This window comes from Hylobates moloch, unplaced genomic scaffold (assembly GCF_009828535.3).
Source record: "Hylobates moloch isolate HMO894 unplaced genomic scaffold, HMol_V3 SCAFFOLD_8, whole genome shotgun sequence".
NCBI lineage: Eukaryota > Metazoa > Chordata > Mammalia > Primates > Hylobatidae > Hylobates > Hylobates moloch.
Window position 1 is genome coordinate 6880992 of NW_026652283.1, and position 16612 is coordinate 6897603.

Consider the following 16612-nt stretch of genomic DNA (forward strand, 5'->3'; position numbering starts at 1 on the left):
AAAAAAAAAAAAATTATTTTATTTATATTTATTTATTTATTTATTTATTTATTTATTTATTTTGAGATGGAGTCTTGCTCTGTCACCCAAGCTGGAGTGCAGTGGTGCAATATCGGCTCACTGCAACCTCCACCTCCCAGGTTCCAGCAGTTCTCCTGCCTCAGCCTCCCAAGTAGCTAGGATTACAGGGTAGCAGAGACGGAGTTCCACTGTGTTGCCCAGCTGGTCTCGAACTCCTCACCTCAAGTGATCCTCCCACCTTGGCCTCCCAAAGTGCTAGGACTACAGGTGTGAGTCACTGCGCCCAGCTGTATTTTTATTTTTATTTTTTGAGACAGGGTCTCACTCTGTCACCCAGGCTGGATTACAGTGGCACAACCTTGGCTCACTGCAGCCTCGACCACCCCAGGCTCAAATGATCCTCCCATCTCAGTCTCCCAAGTACCTGGGGCTACAGGGGTGTGCCACCACACCCGGCTAAATTTTGTATTTTTTGTAGAGACAGGGTTTCTCCGGGTTTCCCAGGCTGGTCTCAAACTCGGTGTCAAGCAATCCACCAGCCTCACCCGCAGAAAGTGCTGGGATTACAGGCGTGAGCCACTGCACCTGGCCTTGACCTCTACTTTTACCTTCCTGCTTCCAAGGAAATACTTTTTTCTTCTGAATTATCAGGCACTTACTTTTGTAATTCTTAGTCTCCCTAAGCTTGTTTCCTCCCATAAGGAAATGGGGAAAATTATTCCTACATCACAGGGCTGTCTGAGGCCTAAATGAGATCGTGTATGTGAACGTGATCTGCAAACCCCACACCATGCCAAGGTAAGGGAGGTAGTGTTTTACTTTCCTGCCAAAGGATAGCAGAAACTGTACCCTTCTCTGAGTTCTGCCTCTTGGCTTGACACCCTTCAGAGGAATTCCTGCCTCTTCCATGGGTCAGGAAGAGGTGCCTAATTAGTTTCTTCTGGGTGCCTAGTTAATTCCTTCCCACCAAGTGGGTTTAAGCCCTGGAAGGAGTGTCTTGGGGCCAGAGTGCAGTGGGTGTTTGGTGCTGAGCATGGACCCGAAACCTCATGTGTGGTCAGATTTATGTTCCATGTGTGGGGATGTGCACTGGACCAGGTATGTGTGTAGGTGGACATGGATGATGAGGTGTGTGTGCTTTGACTGTGTGTGCACCTTTGCCTGCATATGACAAGCAGGCTGTGTGTGTAGGACCAGGAAGCTGTACTTGCGGCCAGGTATGTGGCTATGGACGGACAAGTTTGTTTGTTGGACACTTGCTCAGTGCCAGGCATCGCACCGGACTCTGAACACTCAGAGATGAGCGGGAGCGCCAGCGGGTGTCCCGCGCTGCAGCCGGCTTTGCATGTGCTCTTCTTGCTCCTTGGCGTTGGGCGTGGGGGTTCCGTGGGGTTCCGGGGCTCCGGGGTGGTGTCCAAGCTGAAGGGGTAGTCAAAGCTGAGCCATGCAATAAACCCAGCAGGCAGATTCCCCAGGGCACCAGTGAGAGAAGAAAACCAGAAACAAATAGAACAAAAAGCAAGAAAAGTGGAAAAGCCTTTTTTGGGGGAAAACATTGATGTTTGATGTTTCTAAAAATGATGAAGTAGTTATCATGGGAAAATTAGACTTGTTGGGCTTAAAACTTTATTTTTTCTTCTTTTAACTGAAGCATAACATGCATAATGTTCATAAATATTAAGCACACAACCTGACTTCGCTTTTTTTTTTTTTTTTGAGATAGAGTCTTACTCTGTAGCCAGGCTGGAGTGCAGTGGTGTGATCTTGGCTCACTGTAACCTCCGCTTCCTGGGTTCAAGTGATTCTCCTGCCTCAGCCTCCCGAGCAGCTGTGATTACAGGTGCCCACCACCTCGCCCAGCTAATTTTTTTGTATTTTTAATAGAGAGGGGGTTTCACCATGTTGGCCAGGATGGTCTTTATCTCCTGACCTCGTGATCTGCCAGCCTTGGCCTCCCAAAGTGCTGGGATTACAGGCATGAGCCGCTGCGCCCAGCCGACTTCACGTTTATACACATCCATGCAAAAAGCATCCAGGTAGAGACAAAGAGCCTTCCCTGTACCCTAAAAGTTTCCCAGAAATTGTTCCCAGTTAGCATATTTATTTTTATAAAGGTAATGCATGCCCATCATATCACATTCAAAGAGGTATGTAGAGAACCAAGTGTCTCCCCAGTCCTGTCCTCCAGCCACCCAGTTTCCCTCCCTAGGGGAAGCCACCAATATGTGTTTCTTATGTAGCCCCTGTTGAGCTGCTTTTCCTCGTTTTGGTTTGGCAGTGTTGATGTTTGTATTTGGAATTACAGGCAGGGAGCATCATATACCTTAGTGTTTAGGGCCTCTAAGATCAACCAGCCCCGAGAAAATCAGCCATGGCGAGGACCTTGGCCCCGAGCCCCCAGGAGACAGGCCCCCTGGTGCGAGTCCTGGGGCAGGGCAGAGGCCTAGGGACAAGAATTAGAAAGGACCCAAGTTCGGGCTGCTCAGGGTCATGTTGGCCATCCCTCTGCCACGGTGGCACGGACAAACTGCATGTGTTGGTTAGAGGAGGGCACCCTTCTCTCTTGCAAGCATTGGCAAGGTCTTCACTATTAGTCTCCTGCTCCCATGGCAGCCCCTTTGGACAAGGAGGCTCTTAATCTCGGTTCTTTGAAGCCCTGAGGGCTGGTGTATAGGAGTTAAAAGCATTGGCTTTGGAACCGGACTGTCTGGGTTTGAATCCTGACACTGCAGCTGACTCACTGCTGGACAGGCAATGCCTTAAACTCCCTGAGCCTCAGGTTCCTTGTCTGTAAAATGAGAAAGATAGCCCCTGTTTCATAGGGCTGTGGTGAGAAACCAATCACACAAGGCATGTGAACGCCATTACAGCACAGCGCCCGGCATCCAGCAGGACTCACTCGATGACAGCTGTCACCACCATCATTGTTATTAGCGTGGGCCAGGGAGGGCTGCGTAAAAGCAGCTAGTGGAGGAGGGAGAGATGCCGTGTGACCGTCTGGGTTCGCATGCATGAAGTATGATCTGGGCCTGGAGTGTGCAAGGCACACGTGTCCGTACTGCATGTGTTGTCACATATGTGCAATGCCATACTCCTGAGCCTTTGATTGCAGACGTGTGGGAAGTGGGCCCCGTCCCCACCCCCAGTGCCACCCTGCTCTGCTTCTCTTCCCTTGCTCTGCTCTAAAACGAGAAGTACAAGTGAGTTCCCCCAAGGGGTCGGCCGCGCCTCTTCCTGTCCCCGCCCTGCCGGCTGCCCCAGGCCAGTGGAGTGGCAGCCCCAGAACTGGGACCACCAGGGGTGGTGAGGCGACTTGGCACCGGGAGCTGCATTTGAGGCTTAGTCCCTGAGTTCTCCGCCTGCCCAGACTAGCTGCACCTCCTCATTCCCTGTGCCCCCTTCCTTTCCGGAAGCCCCCAGGATGGTGAGGTAAGGGCCTGCCACCCACGGTAGACAGGAGGCAAGGGTGCCTGGTGCCCACAGGACCCCTCCTCACTGCCCTGCCTGGGCCGCCCAGGTGGTTTCACCGAGACCTCAGTGGACTGGATGCAGAGACCCTGCTCAAGGGCCGAGGTGTCCATGGTAGCTTCCTGGCTCGGCCCAGTCGCAAGAACCAGGGTGACTTCTCGCTCTCTGTCAGGTAGGTGGGCCCCCCGCCAAACCCCGGGCGTTTTGGCCACTCTCTTGTGCCATCCAGGCCCTGAACCACTCATTCCTGGTTCCCTGTGGCAGTGCTGACTCCCCGTCTGTTTCCTTGCCCCCCACCCCCGCACTCCCCATCCCTGTCTGTGCCCACCCATGCCCATGTGTGCTCCCACCCAGGACCTCAGCCGATCCCTGCCCTCCTGCCTCTACTCCTGCACCAACTGGCCTCACCGCCTGGTGCCCTGCAGGGTGGGGGATCAGGTGACCCATATTCGGATCCAGAACTCAGGGGATTTCTATGACCTGTATGGAGGGGAGAAGTTCGCGACGCTGACAGAGCTGGTGGAGTACTACACTCAGCAGCAGGGCATCCTGCAGGACCGCGACGGCACCATCATCCACCTCAAGTACCCGCTGAACTGCTCCGATCCCACTAGTGAGAGGTGAGGGCCCCGCACCCCCACCACTCCCAAGCAGGGACGAGCCGGCTCCCACCCTGAACGGCCAGGGAGGCAGGGAGACTGGCAGCCAGCACTGCCTACCCTCCATCCCGTCCCGTCCCTGCACCGGCTGGGGCTCTCAGTGTCCCTCCTCCATGCTGTCCTGCGGCCTGGTGTCTCAGAGCCTAACCTACCACCCTTTCCATCTAACCCCGAGGAAGCCACAGAAAGCTGCCTCGCCCGACTCCAGGGGCCCTGGCTGCTGCAACCCAGGTCCCACTAGAGACAGGGAGGCCACTGCTGGTGGCCAGCATGTCGTGCAGGCCCGCTCTGTTGTTAGAAAGCTCTTCTTCCTCTGGAAGCAAGCCTGCCTTCCTCCATCTGCCCCTCACCCCAGCACGTTAGGACAGTGAGGAGTTGACACTGGGGTGAAGATGGGGATGAACGCTTGCCAGGACACTTGGTGCCTTGTCCCAGTCGCCCAGTGGGGATGGGTCTGTTCTGTGGGGTCAAATAGGTCTCCGGCCCAAACAGAGACCACTGAGAGCAGGATGTGAAGTGTTCACCTGTGTAAAGGGTCTCACATTGTTCCGGGCACAGAGTGACACTCCAGGCATTTCCTTCCTGTGCCCTCCCCGACTCCTCCTGTGGTCTCCCAGAGGCATGCGCTGGGGGCTAGGGGGCTCTGAATGCTCCTCAGGACACCATGGCTCCTTTCAGCAGCTGCATCTCAATGCCAGATCCTCTTAAAGGGCAGTGGAATAACGCTAGGGGGTTTCCACATGGACCCCTGGGCCAAGCCGATTTGCCCTTGCCCTGCATTCATGGATCGGTTATTGAAATGATTGGGAAACTTGCTTCTGCCAGCTTGCAGCCTCTCTGAGATTCGGGTCTCCAAACTGCATCAGTATTTTTGGTCAAGTCACTGACTGAAACTTAGAGCTGGGTTCGGTCACGGTACAGCCCTGTGGCCCACCTGGGAGGCCTCCTTTCCTTGATCTGCCTCCTTCAAGGCCTTCCTTCTCTCTGTGAGCCTCACACGGCTGGCTCTGTGTCTGCCCCCCTGCCCTTCCTCTTCCCCACCGCAACACTCAGGGGGCTTTTGCCACTGAGACCCTCTAAAGCTCATGTCCTCTCTTTCTCCTTGCCTCAAGCCAGGACAGGAGGACGGGCTGACCAGTGCCTGGAGTTGGAAGAGAGGAGCAGGGCCCAAGGAGGCCCCTGCAGAGGAGGCTGAGGCCTGGGTTCAAAGAGAAGAGAGAAGAGAGAGAAGGAAGGGAGGGCAGTGCCGGGGCAGGAGGTTAAGACCAGGGAAGCCACACTGGAGGCCCTTTTGGGTGACCCATCCCAGGAGCCAGTGTCACCCCTGAGCCTGGGAGTGTGTGACAGGCTCTTTCTCCCTGGTTCTGCTGTGTCCCCTGCCTTGTCTGTGGCGCCTCCTTCTCTGCAGAAATTTGCATCTGTCCCTCGGTGGCTCTGCGCTTCCTGTGGTCAGCCTGACATTTGCATGGAGACTTCCTCATCCTGGGGCCTGAGGGAAGGGGCTCAGCCCCCTCCCCACTGCCTGGGGTCCTAGCTTGTCTGCAAGCGGTGGGCTGAAGTGGCCTAGTGGGGTTAGGAGGCTCTGGGGGTCTCTCGGCTGGAGTCACCTCTGGGCAGGGGTGAGATGGGTTGGGACAGACTGGTCCTCCCCTCCTTCCCCCCATCCCTGCGGTTGGAAAATTTGCCCGCCCTCCCCTCGTCCCTGGGCTGAGGAAACCTCACAACCTCACTTCTCACTCTCTCCCCAGAAGGAGTTTTGTGTTTTTTCCATCACGTGGTTTCCTGTGGGGCTGGGCATTGTGGGGCTACAGTTTCCTCCTGGGAAAGGGGTGTGCTTCGGGGAAAGGGCTTAGTTCTGCTTTCTGCCCCGACAGCCCCTTTGAATCCCTTTGAACCCGTTTGAACCCTGGGCTCCCCTTCAGTGACATCATCCAGGGCACCCCAGAACCCCCTATACCACTCTTTCCCCAGTGGGGTTGTCTTCCCCACCTCCCTGGGGAGCGCACCCCATCCGCCTTCCTTGTGACTTGAGTTTGTGTGTCCAGCTCCCACCACTGCCTGTGGTGTGGCCTCGGTCTGCGTTTCTCTTTGCTTCTGGTCTCTGCTGGGGCACAGCTCTATCCTTCACGGAGATTCGTCCTTAGTTTCTCTCTTCCAAATATTTTGAATATTGCCAGCCTTTCTGCCTTTCAGAGGTGGGCTCTGGGTTCAAAGCCTGGTTAGAACTCTGGAGGCTAGGATGGCTTGAGCCTGGGAGGTCGAGGCTGCAGAGAGTTGTAACCGCACCACTGCACTCCAGCCTGGGCAACAGAGCTCTGGAAGCTTGCCTTGGAGTCAGTCAAGGGCCCTAGGCCAGTGAGTAACAGCTCAGCATCAGTTTCCTCATCTATCAAATGGGGGTAATATCATACCTAGCTGTCAGCATGTTTGTGAGAGGCCTAAATATGGTGGTGGATTTGGAAGCATCTAGCGCAGTGCCTGACACACAGTAGGTGCTCGATTTCCTGCCCCTCTCTGTGAATGTCTTTGCTCAGTGCCTTCCCCTGTGGCCTGGGTCTCACCTCCCCTGATGCTGCCTTCTCTAGGTGGTACCATGGCCACATGTCTGGAGGGCAGGCAGAGACACTGCTGCAGACCAAAGGCGAGCCCTGGACGTTTCTTGTGCGTGAGAGCCTCAGCCAGCCTGGAGACTTCGTGCTGTCTGTGCTCAGTGACCAGCCCAAGGCTGGCCCAGGCTCCCCGCTCAGGGTCACCCACATCAAGGTCATGTGTGAGGTAAGGTAGCCAGGCGGCGGGGGAGCCTCTGCTGAGGCTCCTGTCTGTGACCGCAGTGTGGGTGGCAGGGAGGGTCTGCCTGGGCTTGAATCCAAGGCTGGGGCCCAGGGAGGGAGACTCAGGTCCTGTGAATGGCCTTATTTGGCTCCCCCCAGGGTGGACGCTACACAGTGGGTGGTTCGGAGACGTTCGACAGCCTCACGGACCTGGTGGAGCATTTCAAGAAGACGGGGATTGAGGAGGCCTCAGGCGCCTTTGTCTACCTGCGGCAGGTCAGGGGTGGGCCCAGCTGCCTCTCTGCTTCCCCTGAGCTGTCCCCCAGATGTGAGCTTCTGGGGTCTCTGAGTTGCTGACTTCTCGCTCTCCCCCACCCCAGCCGTACTACGCCACGAGGGTGAATGCGGCTGACATCGAGAACCGAGTCTTGGAACTGAACAAGAAGCAGGAGTCCGAGGATACAGCCAAGGCTGGCTTCTGGGAGGAGTTTGAGGTGCACGGTGGGGACCGGCAGGGCTGGGGTGGCTGAGGTTGTGGCGGCGGCGTGGGGCCCCAGGCGGACACCTTCCCCTCCTTGCCCACCTCTGTTCCTGACCCACCCCACGTGAGCTCCCCCGATGGATGCCCTCTCCAGGAGCTGATGCTCATTTCCCCACCCACATCTCAGAGTTTGCAGAAGCAGGAGGTGAAGAACTTGCACCAGCGTCTTGAAGGGCAGCGGCCAGAGAACAAGGGCAAGAACCGCTACAAGAACATTCTGCCCTGTGAGCACCTAGGCTGCCCCATTCACCCAGGAGACCGCCCCTGCCCCAGCTGCCTCCCCTCATCTCACAGGTCTCCACCCTCCACTCCAGGAGGGGCCATCTCCCCACACCCCCTAACAGAGCCTCCCCCTTCTCCAAAAGGCCTCTACTCCTCCCAGAAGTGCCTCCCCACCACCAGCAGGCAGGTTGCCCCCTGCTCCCAACCTCCTTGTGAACCCCCTCACTCCCTCCATACAGATGATCCCCCACCCTTGCTGCCCACAGTCCCCCGCAAGCCTCATGGCTTCTGAGACCAGAACGGCCTGTTAGCTCAGGAGGGTCTGGCCCAGGTGTGGCGAGTCCCTGGCTGACCCAGGCCATCTCGCCTCCTTTCCACCCACTCCCAGTTGACCACAGCCGAGTGATCCTGCAGGGACGTGACAGTAACATCCCTGGGTCCGACTACATCAATGCCAACTACATCAAGGTCAGTGGTGTGGGTCATGTGGGAGGAGAGGCTGGGCCCTGGGAATTCCCTGTCTGGTGGGGGACCCTAGATCCACAGACAGCTGGGCAAAGCCGAAGCTGGCTTCTTGCACGGGTGAGGGTAGCAGTGGTTCAGGGCCTGTGCTGGGCCAAGGGGCTCACTGTCTTGGGGTGCATCTCTCCATGCTTGCGTCCAGAACCAGCTGCTAGACCCTGATGAGAACGCTAAGACCTACATCGCCAGCCAGGGCTGTCTGGAGGCCACGGTCAACGACTTCTGGCAGATGGCGTGGCAGGAGAACACCCGCGTCATTGTCATGACCACCCGAGAGGTGGAGAAAGGCCGGGTAGGGCCCACCGCCCCATCCCCACATCCGCCCCCCATGCTTGTGGTCACACCATTAAGTCAAAGAACCGTCAGATGCCAGGGCAGAAAGGGATCTCGGGGGTGAGGGTCCGGCCCTTGTTGGGAAACTGAGGGCTAGTGACAAAGTCTCGACTACACGATGCGACCCCCAGATCCCTGCATGCATCCCTGGGCTCTTCTGAGCTCCAGACCCAGGTTTTAGGCTGTCCTCCTTTCTCCTACCCCTTCCCCACCTGTCTGCATCCAGGCCCCTCCTGTCCTCTATGTCCCATAGATCTCTCTGGAGTCTGCCCCTTACCCTGCAGGCTCCCCCTACACAGCACCCTCTGTGCTGCCACTGAGCTGATCCCATCCGTGACACAAACTGGGTCAAGTTCCTTCCTTTCTGAAATCTCTTCCATGGCTCCTGGTCACCTTTGGGATAAAGTCGCACTCTAAGGCCTGGCACTCAAGGCCTGGTGGCTTCCCTCTGACCCCCACGCTTCTCTTGAAGGCTCACCGCCCCCAGCAGCCCCGGCTCTTTCAGGTTCCCCGCCTTTCTTTGCACAAGCTCATTTTCTGCTAGGAAATGACTCCACACTATCTCTGCCTGGCAGATGCCTCGTTTTTGAAGACACAGCCGAAGCGCTGCCTCCTCTGTGAATCCAGGTCTTGTTTCTTCCAGGACCTAGAGGGAGAATTACCTCTTTCTCAGCCATGCTCCTCAGCGCGGTGTCTGCCCCGGTCACCTGTCTCTGTGAGCTCCTTGAGGCACAGGGGCACACACTGGGTGTTATTTGTGTCTGTGACTGCAGCCTGGTTTGCACAGTTTCAGGGACAACGCCTGCCCTGGCAACGTTTGTTGAATGACAAATGGATGTACCGGTAACGTGGCTGGCCAGGCCTCACCACCTGTTGGTGGCTGATCTGAGACGAGAGCCCAGGTCTCCTGCCTCTCTGCCAGCTCATCAGTCCATCCAACAAATGTATGGGCCAGTGCCAGGCACTCAGAATATAGAGCAGGACTTGGGATGGGCCACAGTGCCCTGCTCTGTGCCTTATCCCCACCCGACCCTCCCTTTCCAGAACAAATGTGTCCCATACTGGCCCGAGGTGGGCATGCAGCGCGTTTATGGGCCCTACTCTGTGACCAACTGCGGGGAGCATGACACAACCGAATACAAACTCCGTACCTTACAGGTCTCCCCGCTGGACAATGTGAGTGGCCCCCACGCCCTGCTCCGTTCCGGGAGTCCCTCCCTGGATTTGTTCTCCTCTCTGGTTGGGTAGGGCGAGATGGATGGGGTGTTCCGAGGGAGGAGGGGGCACTGACCCTATGTCCTCGGCTTAGGGGGACCTGATTCGGGAGATCTGGCATTACCAGTACCTGAGCTGGCCCGACCATGGGGTCCCCAGTGAGCCTGGGGGTGTCCTCAGCTTCCTGGACCAGATCAACCAGCGGCAGGAAAGTCTGCCTCACGCAGGGCCCATCATCGTGCACTGCAGGTGAGGATGATACTCCTGATGGTAGTAGTGACAGCTGAGAAGTAAATACTGCTAAGTGCCATGAGCTGTTATAAGCAATATAAACGTTAGCTCACACGTTTAGTGCCTTTCGCTCACCCCCAGCTTCTTCTGGGTCCCCTCATGGCTCCAGACCCCTGGGTGGATCCCGGCTGGAACCAGCCCCACTTTGGCCCTCTGCCTGTGGGTGTCTTCCTCAGAGCCCTCCCCAGATGTACCATCTCGCCCAACCCTGCCAAATACAGAGGAGGAGCCCGGGACCCAGTTGCTGGCCAGGCCCAAGCTAGTCAGGGCAAGGCCGGGCAGGCACCCACAGTAGGCCTGGGTCCCAGCTGCTCCGCTTTCTCTCGAGGTCCCATTCCGTTGGTTTCTTCTCGTCTCCCAGGAACATCCATGGGGCGTGTGCTCCCCATTCCTCCTCCTTTTCCATGGGTAGCCGCAGGGCTTCAGCTTCTTCCTGACTCCGCCCTCTCTCCCAGCTTCCCCCGGCAGTGCCCCATCCTGGCCCCCAGGGCTGTGTGGGGATGGGTGATGCCTCTTTGGGGCTGCACATAACTCCTCTATCTACCCTCATGTTTGTGATCAGGAGACCCCGGTAAGGTGCAGAGGTGGGGGCTGCAAGGAGGAGCAGGGGTCCCACAGATGAGTCCACTGAGCCGGCCTGGCCTGGGTGGATAGATGAGAGGCAGCGGGTGCAGGGACCCTCCGCTTACCAGCTGTGTGATCTTAGACAAATTACTTAACTTTTCTAACCCTCAGCTTCCTCATCTGTAAAATCAGGATCTCAGGTTGTCGTGAGAACTCAGTGAGACCCTGTCGTTGTGGCTGGAATCCCGTCAGCCCTCAAAAACTGGGCGCTGTTACTGGTTTAGTAACTCACGTCAGGCAGAGAATAGGGGAATGGGAGCCTGCCTTGCCCTGGTCCCTTCCCACGCCCTCCGTAGACCCCAGGCCTGCGACCGCATCTGGCTTCCTCCTCTTCCCCCAGCAGCTGTTTGTCCTGGGACAGGGCAAGTCGGCTGAATCTAGAGGTGCCCCCGACGGGCTGTCTCGGGGACGCAGCTCTGTCCTCTGCTCTCTCAGGGACAGGCCCATCCCTGAGAGCTACCCTCCTGCTCACCCGCCACACACATTCACACACTTCTTGAAAGCCCCATGGCCTTTATTTAGACGTTACAGGAAGGAAGTGGGTGTGGGGGGTTATTTTTGACAATCTGGGTTTGAAATTAGCGCGACTCAGGGCATCAGCTTGATGGGCTCAGTCGAGGGTGGGCCTGGGGTCTCCCTGGGGTCTGCTTGCCCAGGGGTGGGAAAGGAGAGAAACTTCCTACTGCACTGCTGGCCTGAGTCCCCTGACCCTGTGCCCCCGCACCCTGCTGTCTCAGGACTGTCCTTTCCCTGATGTCAGGGTTTGAAGAAAAGGGGAAGTGAGGCCATGCTGAGAGACGCTCCGTAACTCTTGCAGGGAGAGGCGGGGAGGGCTCAGGGTACCTGGGAGCCGGCAGGACAGCGGTGGGATTTGGGGGCCCCAGGTCTTCCAGGGTGGGGGCAGCCACTCACCAGGAGTGAGGAGTCGGCGCGAGGAGTGGAGGAGGGAAGGATGGTGGCAGCTGGGGAGCCAGCGTCAGCACCGCAGAGCCAGAAGTGGAGCGTGTCCATGCGGAGCTGGGCAAACCTCCATCGTCACTTGCCTGGTGACCCTGGGCACATTCCCTCCCATCACTGGAGGCTCAGGCTGCTCCTGTGGTACCTGGGGCTGGAGCTGAGCACTGGGTACCCCCCTTCCCAGGGAGGGCTTGACTGGCCTCTGATGGGACCCCCGTCTTTCCCCAGCGCCGGCATTGGCCGTACAGGCACCATCATTGTCATCGACATGCTCATGGAGAACATCTCCACCAAGGGTGAGGGGCACCTGGGGGTTTGGGGGTGGGGAGTGAGCAGCCCCTCGGTGTCCACCTACGCCTGGACCTGAGGTTTGACTGCCCCCCACCCAGGCCTCGACTGTGACATTGACATCCAGAAGACCATCCAGATGGTGCGGGCGCAGCGCTCGGGCATGGTGCAGACGGAGGCGCAGTACAAGTTCATCTACGTGGCCATCGCCCAGTTCATTGAAACCACCAAGAAGAAGCTGGAGGTCCTGCAGGTGCGTGCAGAGCAGGGCCTGGGGGCGGGGGCTGCAGTGTGGGATGGGTGCCGCCTGGCCCTGCTGGGACCACCACCCTCCCACTGTCCCTCTGCCTACAGTCGCAGAAGGGCCAGGAGTCGGAGTACGGGAACATCACCTACCCCCCAGCCATGAAGAATGCCCATGCCAAGGCCTCCCGCACGTCGTCCAAGTGAGTGGCCCTGACTGCCACCGCCCGGCATCCACCCCTTTGTCCTGCCCAGCCCCATCCTCACTTTCTGGAGAGGACAAGTGTTGCAGCTGGGGGGATCTGGCTTCAAGTTGAGGCTTGGTTCTCACCCCTTCTGTTCATAAGCATTTCCCGAATGCCCACCACGTGTGGGCCTCTGCTAGGTACCATCAGTGCACTCATGTATGAGATGTAGCCTCTGTCCTCTAGGAGCTTGGAGTCTAGTGCAGGGACAGTGGCTGGGTCACCTGTGAGATGGGGTGGCCAGAGGGGACTGCCAGTGCCGGGTCCCCCTGTGCTGTCTCCTGACCTGCACCAACGGCCTGTACTTGCCCCCCTGCACCCCGCTGCAGACACAAGGAGGATGTGTATGAGAACCTGCACAGTAAGAACAAGAGGGAGGAGAAAGTGAAGAAGCAGCGGTCAGCAGACAAGGAGAAGAGCAAGGGTTCCCTCAAGAGGAAGTGAGCGGTGCTGTCCTCAGGGGGCCATGGTACAGCTCTTCTGCCTGGGTGTCCTCCCTGCCCTGCCCCGTGTCCTTGGCTCCACTGCCTTCCCTGGGTGGATGGGGTGGCCGCAGCCTCACTCTGTGCTTCCCAGCTGCCCCAGACCTTCTTGTTCCACCTCCAGGTTCCAGCCACCCTCTCACTCCCTCACTCCCTTCTCTTGGCAGCCTCAGCCCTGACCCTGCGGAAGCGTTCCACGACGGGCAGACTCACAACCTGAACCTAGGAGCGCCCCATTCTTTTGTAATTTAAATGGCTGCATCACCCCCAACCTCTCCCTGACCCTGTATATAGCCCAGCCAGGCCCCAGGCAGGGCCAACCTTTCTCCTCTTGTAAATAAAGCCCTGGGTTCACTGTGTGTCGCCTCTGAGCACTTTGCTTGCCCAGTGAGTGGGCGGCCAGAGGGCAGGGCAGGATGGGTAACCGTGGGTGCCTCCGTGCGTGCCTCGCGTGAAAGCTCCGCCTTCCGTCAGACAGACGTGTGGGTCGGGACTCCGCCTCACTCGTGGGAGGGTGACCGTGGGCGAAGCTCCCCAGTCTCCTTCTTTAAAATGGAGGGCGATCATAACAGGTGGTTGTGAAAAGCACGGAGATGACGGCTGACGATAAGACGGGCACAGTGACTCATCACACGCTGCCATGTGCCCAGGCACTAAAAGACTACACACGTTAGTTCAGTCTAGGCACTTCTGTCATTCTCATTTTACAGTGGAGGAAACTGAGGCACAGAAAGACTAAGTAACTTGGTCACTTGCCCAAGGTCACAGGGCTATGGAACAGTGAAGCTGGGATTTGAACCCAGGCCGTCGGACCCCAGAGCCCACACTCCTTACCCTGGAGTTGCAGCTGGGGCCACCCTCAGGGGGTCCTGATCACACTCCCCTGATGCTGACTTCCAGATCTGAACTAAGAAGAGTAGTTAATAGCCGGAAGCGCAGACCTGAGGCCAGCCCGGCTGCGTCCCCTCTGGCGGGAACAGGGACTGGCTCCTCAGTGCACCCGGGTGCGCCCAGCTCCTCCCCTCACCCAGGCCGCTGTCGCCCTTATCCTCTTGGGCAGAGTTTGAAGAGCTGGCTGACCTGAAGAGTGCTTTGTTTTTTGGTCCCCTCTTCCTTCCCCCGTGTCGGGAGTGGGGTTTCTTCTTTATTTGAAACACTGGTCTCCTGGGGAGTAAAGCTGGTGGGAGTCATCCCTCCGGAAGGGCTGGCGCCCACTCCTGGAAAGGCTGAGACAGCACAGGTCCCGAAGCCCAGAGGCTGGGCGTGCATTACTCAGCAAATCCTTCTTACAGAGCCCCCGGCGCCACAGGCATTCACAGTCCCCCGACCTCCTGGAACCTAGGAGGCTGGTCAGGGAGACAGATTCACAAACCGATCACAAGCATCAAATAATTGCAGGCGGGTATTAAGAAGGAAGCAAACAAAGACCTGGAGAGAGAACAGCTAGGGATTGAGCAACACAATAGTTCCCTGGGGCTGTGGCCCTCCAGGGCATGGGTGGGGCAATCACCTGTCGGGTCCAGGTCCCCTCTCCCAGCAACGCCCTTTCTATCCAAGCCACAGCTGCACAAAGGCAAGTCCCACCTCCTCTAACCGCCCTTGGGCTACCTGCCCTTGGGGTGGGACTTGGACTCCACCGAGGGCTGTGCTGTGAGGTGGGTCCGGGAGCAGCTCGGTCCGGAGAGTGGAGCGCAATCATTCCCTCTGCAGGCCTCAATCGAGGGGCAGGGCTGATGCTCTGGGCCAGCTGGGGTCTCTAGGTAGCGGTGGGTAACTTCACACTAGGGGCACCTTGCTGGGACCTGCCTGCCCTTCACAGGCCTGGCGGGGCCTTCTCCCTCGCCTTTCCCTCAGGGGATCCCAGCACAGGCTGGGCACTGCGTGGCGGCACAGCCCAACTCCTGCCCAGCTGACCCCTCGCTGACCTCAGGGATCTCTGGCCTTCCAGCTCTGCTGTGGGCAGGATCTGAGGCCACAGAGGAATGGGCTAGTCCTGGGGGCAGCAGCTGCTGTGGGGAGGGGACCCAAGGACAGCCCCCCTTTTTGTGCCTCTGGAGACAGGGGTGAGACTAGGCAGGTTGGAGAAAAGAGGCCCCTGGGAGAGGGTGGGAGGCCTAGAGGAGTGGCCAAGCCTTAGAGGAGGTGCCCGTGGCTGGCGCTGGGAGGGAAGGGGTTAAGGCAGTGGGGGGGCAGCCTATGGCAGGAGGACACACCTGTGCGCAGGGTGGCAGGCGGGGCCCAGGTAAGGAGCCTGCGCTGCCCGGCAGGCGGAGAAGGAAGGAAGAGCGGAGGCCAGGGCGGGCTCTAGGCCGTGGAATCTGGGGCCTTAAAGCTCCTTCGTCTTCCCAGCACCCACTCTCTGGGAGCAGGTGGGCCCGGTGACAGGTAAAGGCCACCAGGGGAGAGGTCCTGGGCTGAGCTTGGGACTGCAGAGGGGGGATGAGGGTGGGTAAATCGGTGTGTATTGCGTGTCGGGAAAGGCTGCGGGGGTGGGGGAAGGTGGCTCAGAGGCGGGTGGCCGACGGTCGAGGGGCTTCGGAGGGCCTGCTTGGACCGAAACCTGGGCCTAGTGATCAGCGAGCCAGGGTGTGGCTGGTGGCGGGCAGCAGGGCTCACCAGGAAGTGTCCCCAGGGACTCGGGTGGTGGGGGGATGGGAGCCAGGGATCTGCAGCTTTTCCGCAGGGAGCCTGGGCCTGAAGCTCCCCGACCCAAGGTGGGCGGGCTGGGTGGGGGCCCTCGTCTTACCCAGCAGTGTTTGGGTGCGGTTGGGAGTCTCTAATACTGCCGGGTAATGATGGAGGCCCCTGTCCCTGTGTCAGCAACATCCATCGCCTCAGGTCCCCAGCCCTTAGCTGGCTGCAGCCCCCTCCCCACTTCCCACGCACCCCGGAAGCCCCTTGTCTTGAGCTGAGAGTGTTGCACAAGGGGTGGTTCTTGTTGGCTGGCTGCCACTAAGGAACACAATGGGCCCCAGCCCCTCCTCCCACCCAGTGCTATTTGTCACCTGGTGGATCGAGAACCCACAGTCGACCTTGAGTTTGGGGTTGGCTCGCCCCCTCTCAAGAGACCTCACCTGGCCTGTGGCCAGGGTCCCTGTAGCAACTGGTGAGCGCGCACCGTAGTTCTCTGTTGGCCGGCCCTGGGTCCATCTTCCAGTACAGTGTTGGATGGTCTAATTGTGAAGCTCCTAACACTGTCTGGTAAAGATGGCCCCCGGGTGGGTTCTCTCGGCAGTGACCTTCAGGGAGCCCTGAAGACCATGGAGGACTACTGACCAACAACCTCTGGCCTTCATCCGTCTGGATGGGGGACGAATCACTAGGCAAACGGGAACAATGGGAAGGAGACAAAATGGCTGCCTTTACAGCTGCAGCAAGATGTGGAAACACAGGTTCCCTAGGCACCTCCATTGTCTTCCCACCTTGGGAACATGAAATAAAGTGTGAATGGGAACATGAGGAAGACTGATCCAGGTCACTTGACCTGTCTTTTGTCTAATTGTTGATCTCATCTTAGCCTCCCAGCAACTCAGGATTAGGGCTGCAACGTCTGCTTCGTCTTCGATGATAGTCAACCCCAAGCAGAGAAAAACATCTTAAAAATCGAAGCAGATTAACCCAGTCCCTCTGTTCAGATCCACCCATCTGCATTTGGCAGCTCCTGTACATACTTTGCCCCCATGTTTTGTCTGAGTTCCACATCTTCCTTGTCTCCCCGCAGAGGTGGGAA

At 58.1% G+C, this 16612-nt stretch overlaps 1 protein-coding gene and 1 long non-coding RNA gene across 4 annotated transcripts in view; both read left to right on the top strand.

Moving 5' to 3' along the window:
• The window catches only part of PTPN6 (protein tyrosine phosphatase non-receptor type 6), a 21794-nt gene extending 8559 nt beyond the window's left edge, over positions 1-13235 (top strand). The window contains exons 1-16 of one of the 3 annotated variants that reach the window (XM_032159487.2): positions 1457-3450; positions 3539-3661; positions 3915-4109; positions 6734-6923; positions 7079-7195; positions 7300-7413; positions 7588-7684; positions 8071-8150; positions 8347-8496; positions 9582-9713; positions 9847-10001; positions 11853-11920; positions 12014-12165; positions 12267-12358; positions 12730-12840; positions 13050-13235. In XM_032159487.2, coding sequence (XP_032015378.1) covers positions 3443-3450; positions 3539-3661; positions 3915-4109; positions 6734-6923; positions 7079-7195; positions 7300-7413; positions 7588-7684; positions 8071-8150; positions 8347-8496; positions 9582-9713; positions 9847-10001; positions 11853-11920; positions 12014-12165; positions 12267-12358; positions 12730-12840; positions 13050-13134 — 1869 coding nt within the window. In that variant the 5' untranslated portion in view covers positions 1457-3442 and the 3' untranslated portion in view covers positions 13135-13235. Of the gene's footprint in view, positions 1-1456; positions 3451-3538; positions 3662-3914; positions 4110-6733; positions 6924-7078; positions 7196-7299; positions 7414-7587; positions 7685-8070; positions 8151-8346; positions 8497-9581; positions 9714-9846; positions 10002-11852; positions 11921-12013; positions 12166-12266; positions 12359-12729; positions 12870-13049 lie in introns of those variants that run through there. The other 2 variants (XM_032159486.2, XM_032159488.2) reach the window with 2 other exon arrangements.
• Positions 13236-15163: 1928 nt separating this feature from the next.
• On the top strand, positions 15164-16360 carry LOC116472614 (uncharacterized). The gene is made up of 2 exons (XR_004249123.1): positions 15164-15267; positions 16118-16360. It is a non-coding gene; the product is annotated as an uncharacterized LOC116472614 (long non-coding RNA).
• The last annotated feature ends 252 nt before the right edge of the window (positions 16361-16612 follow it).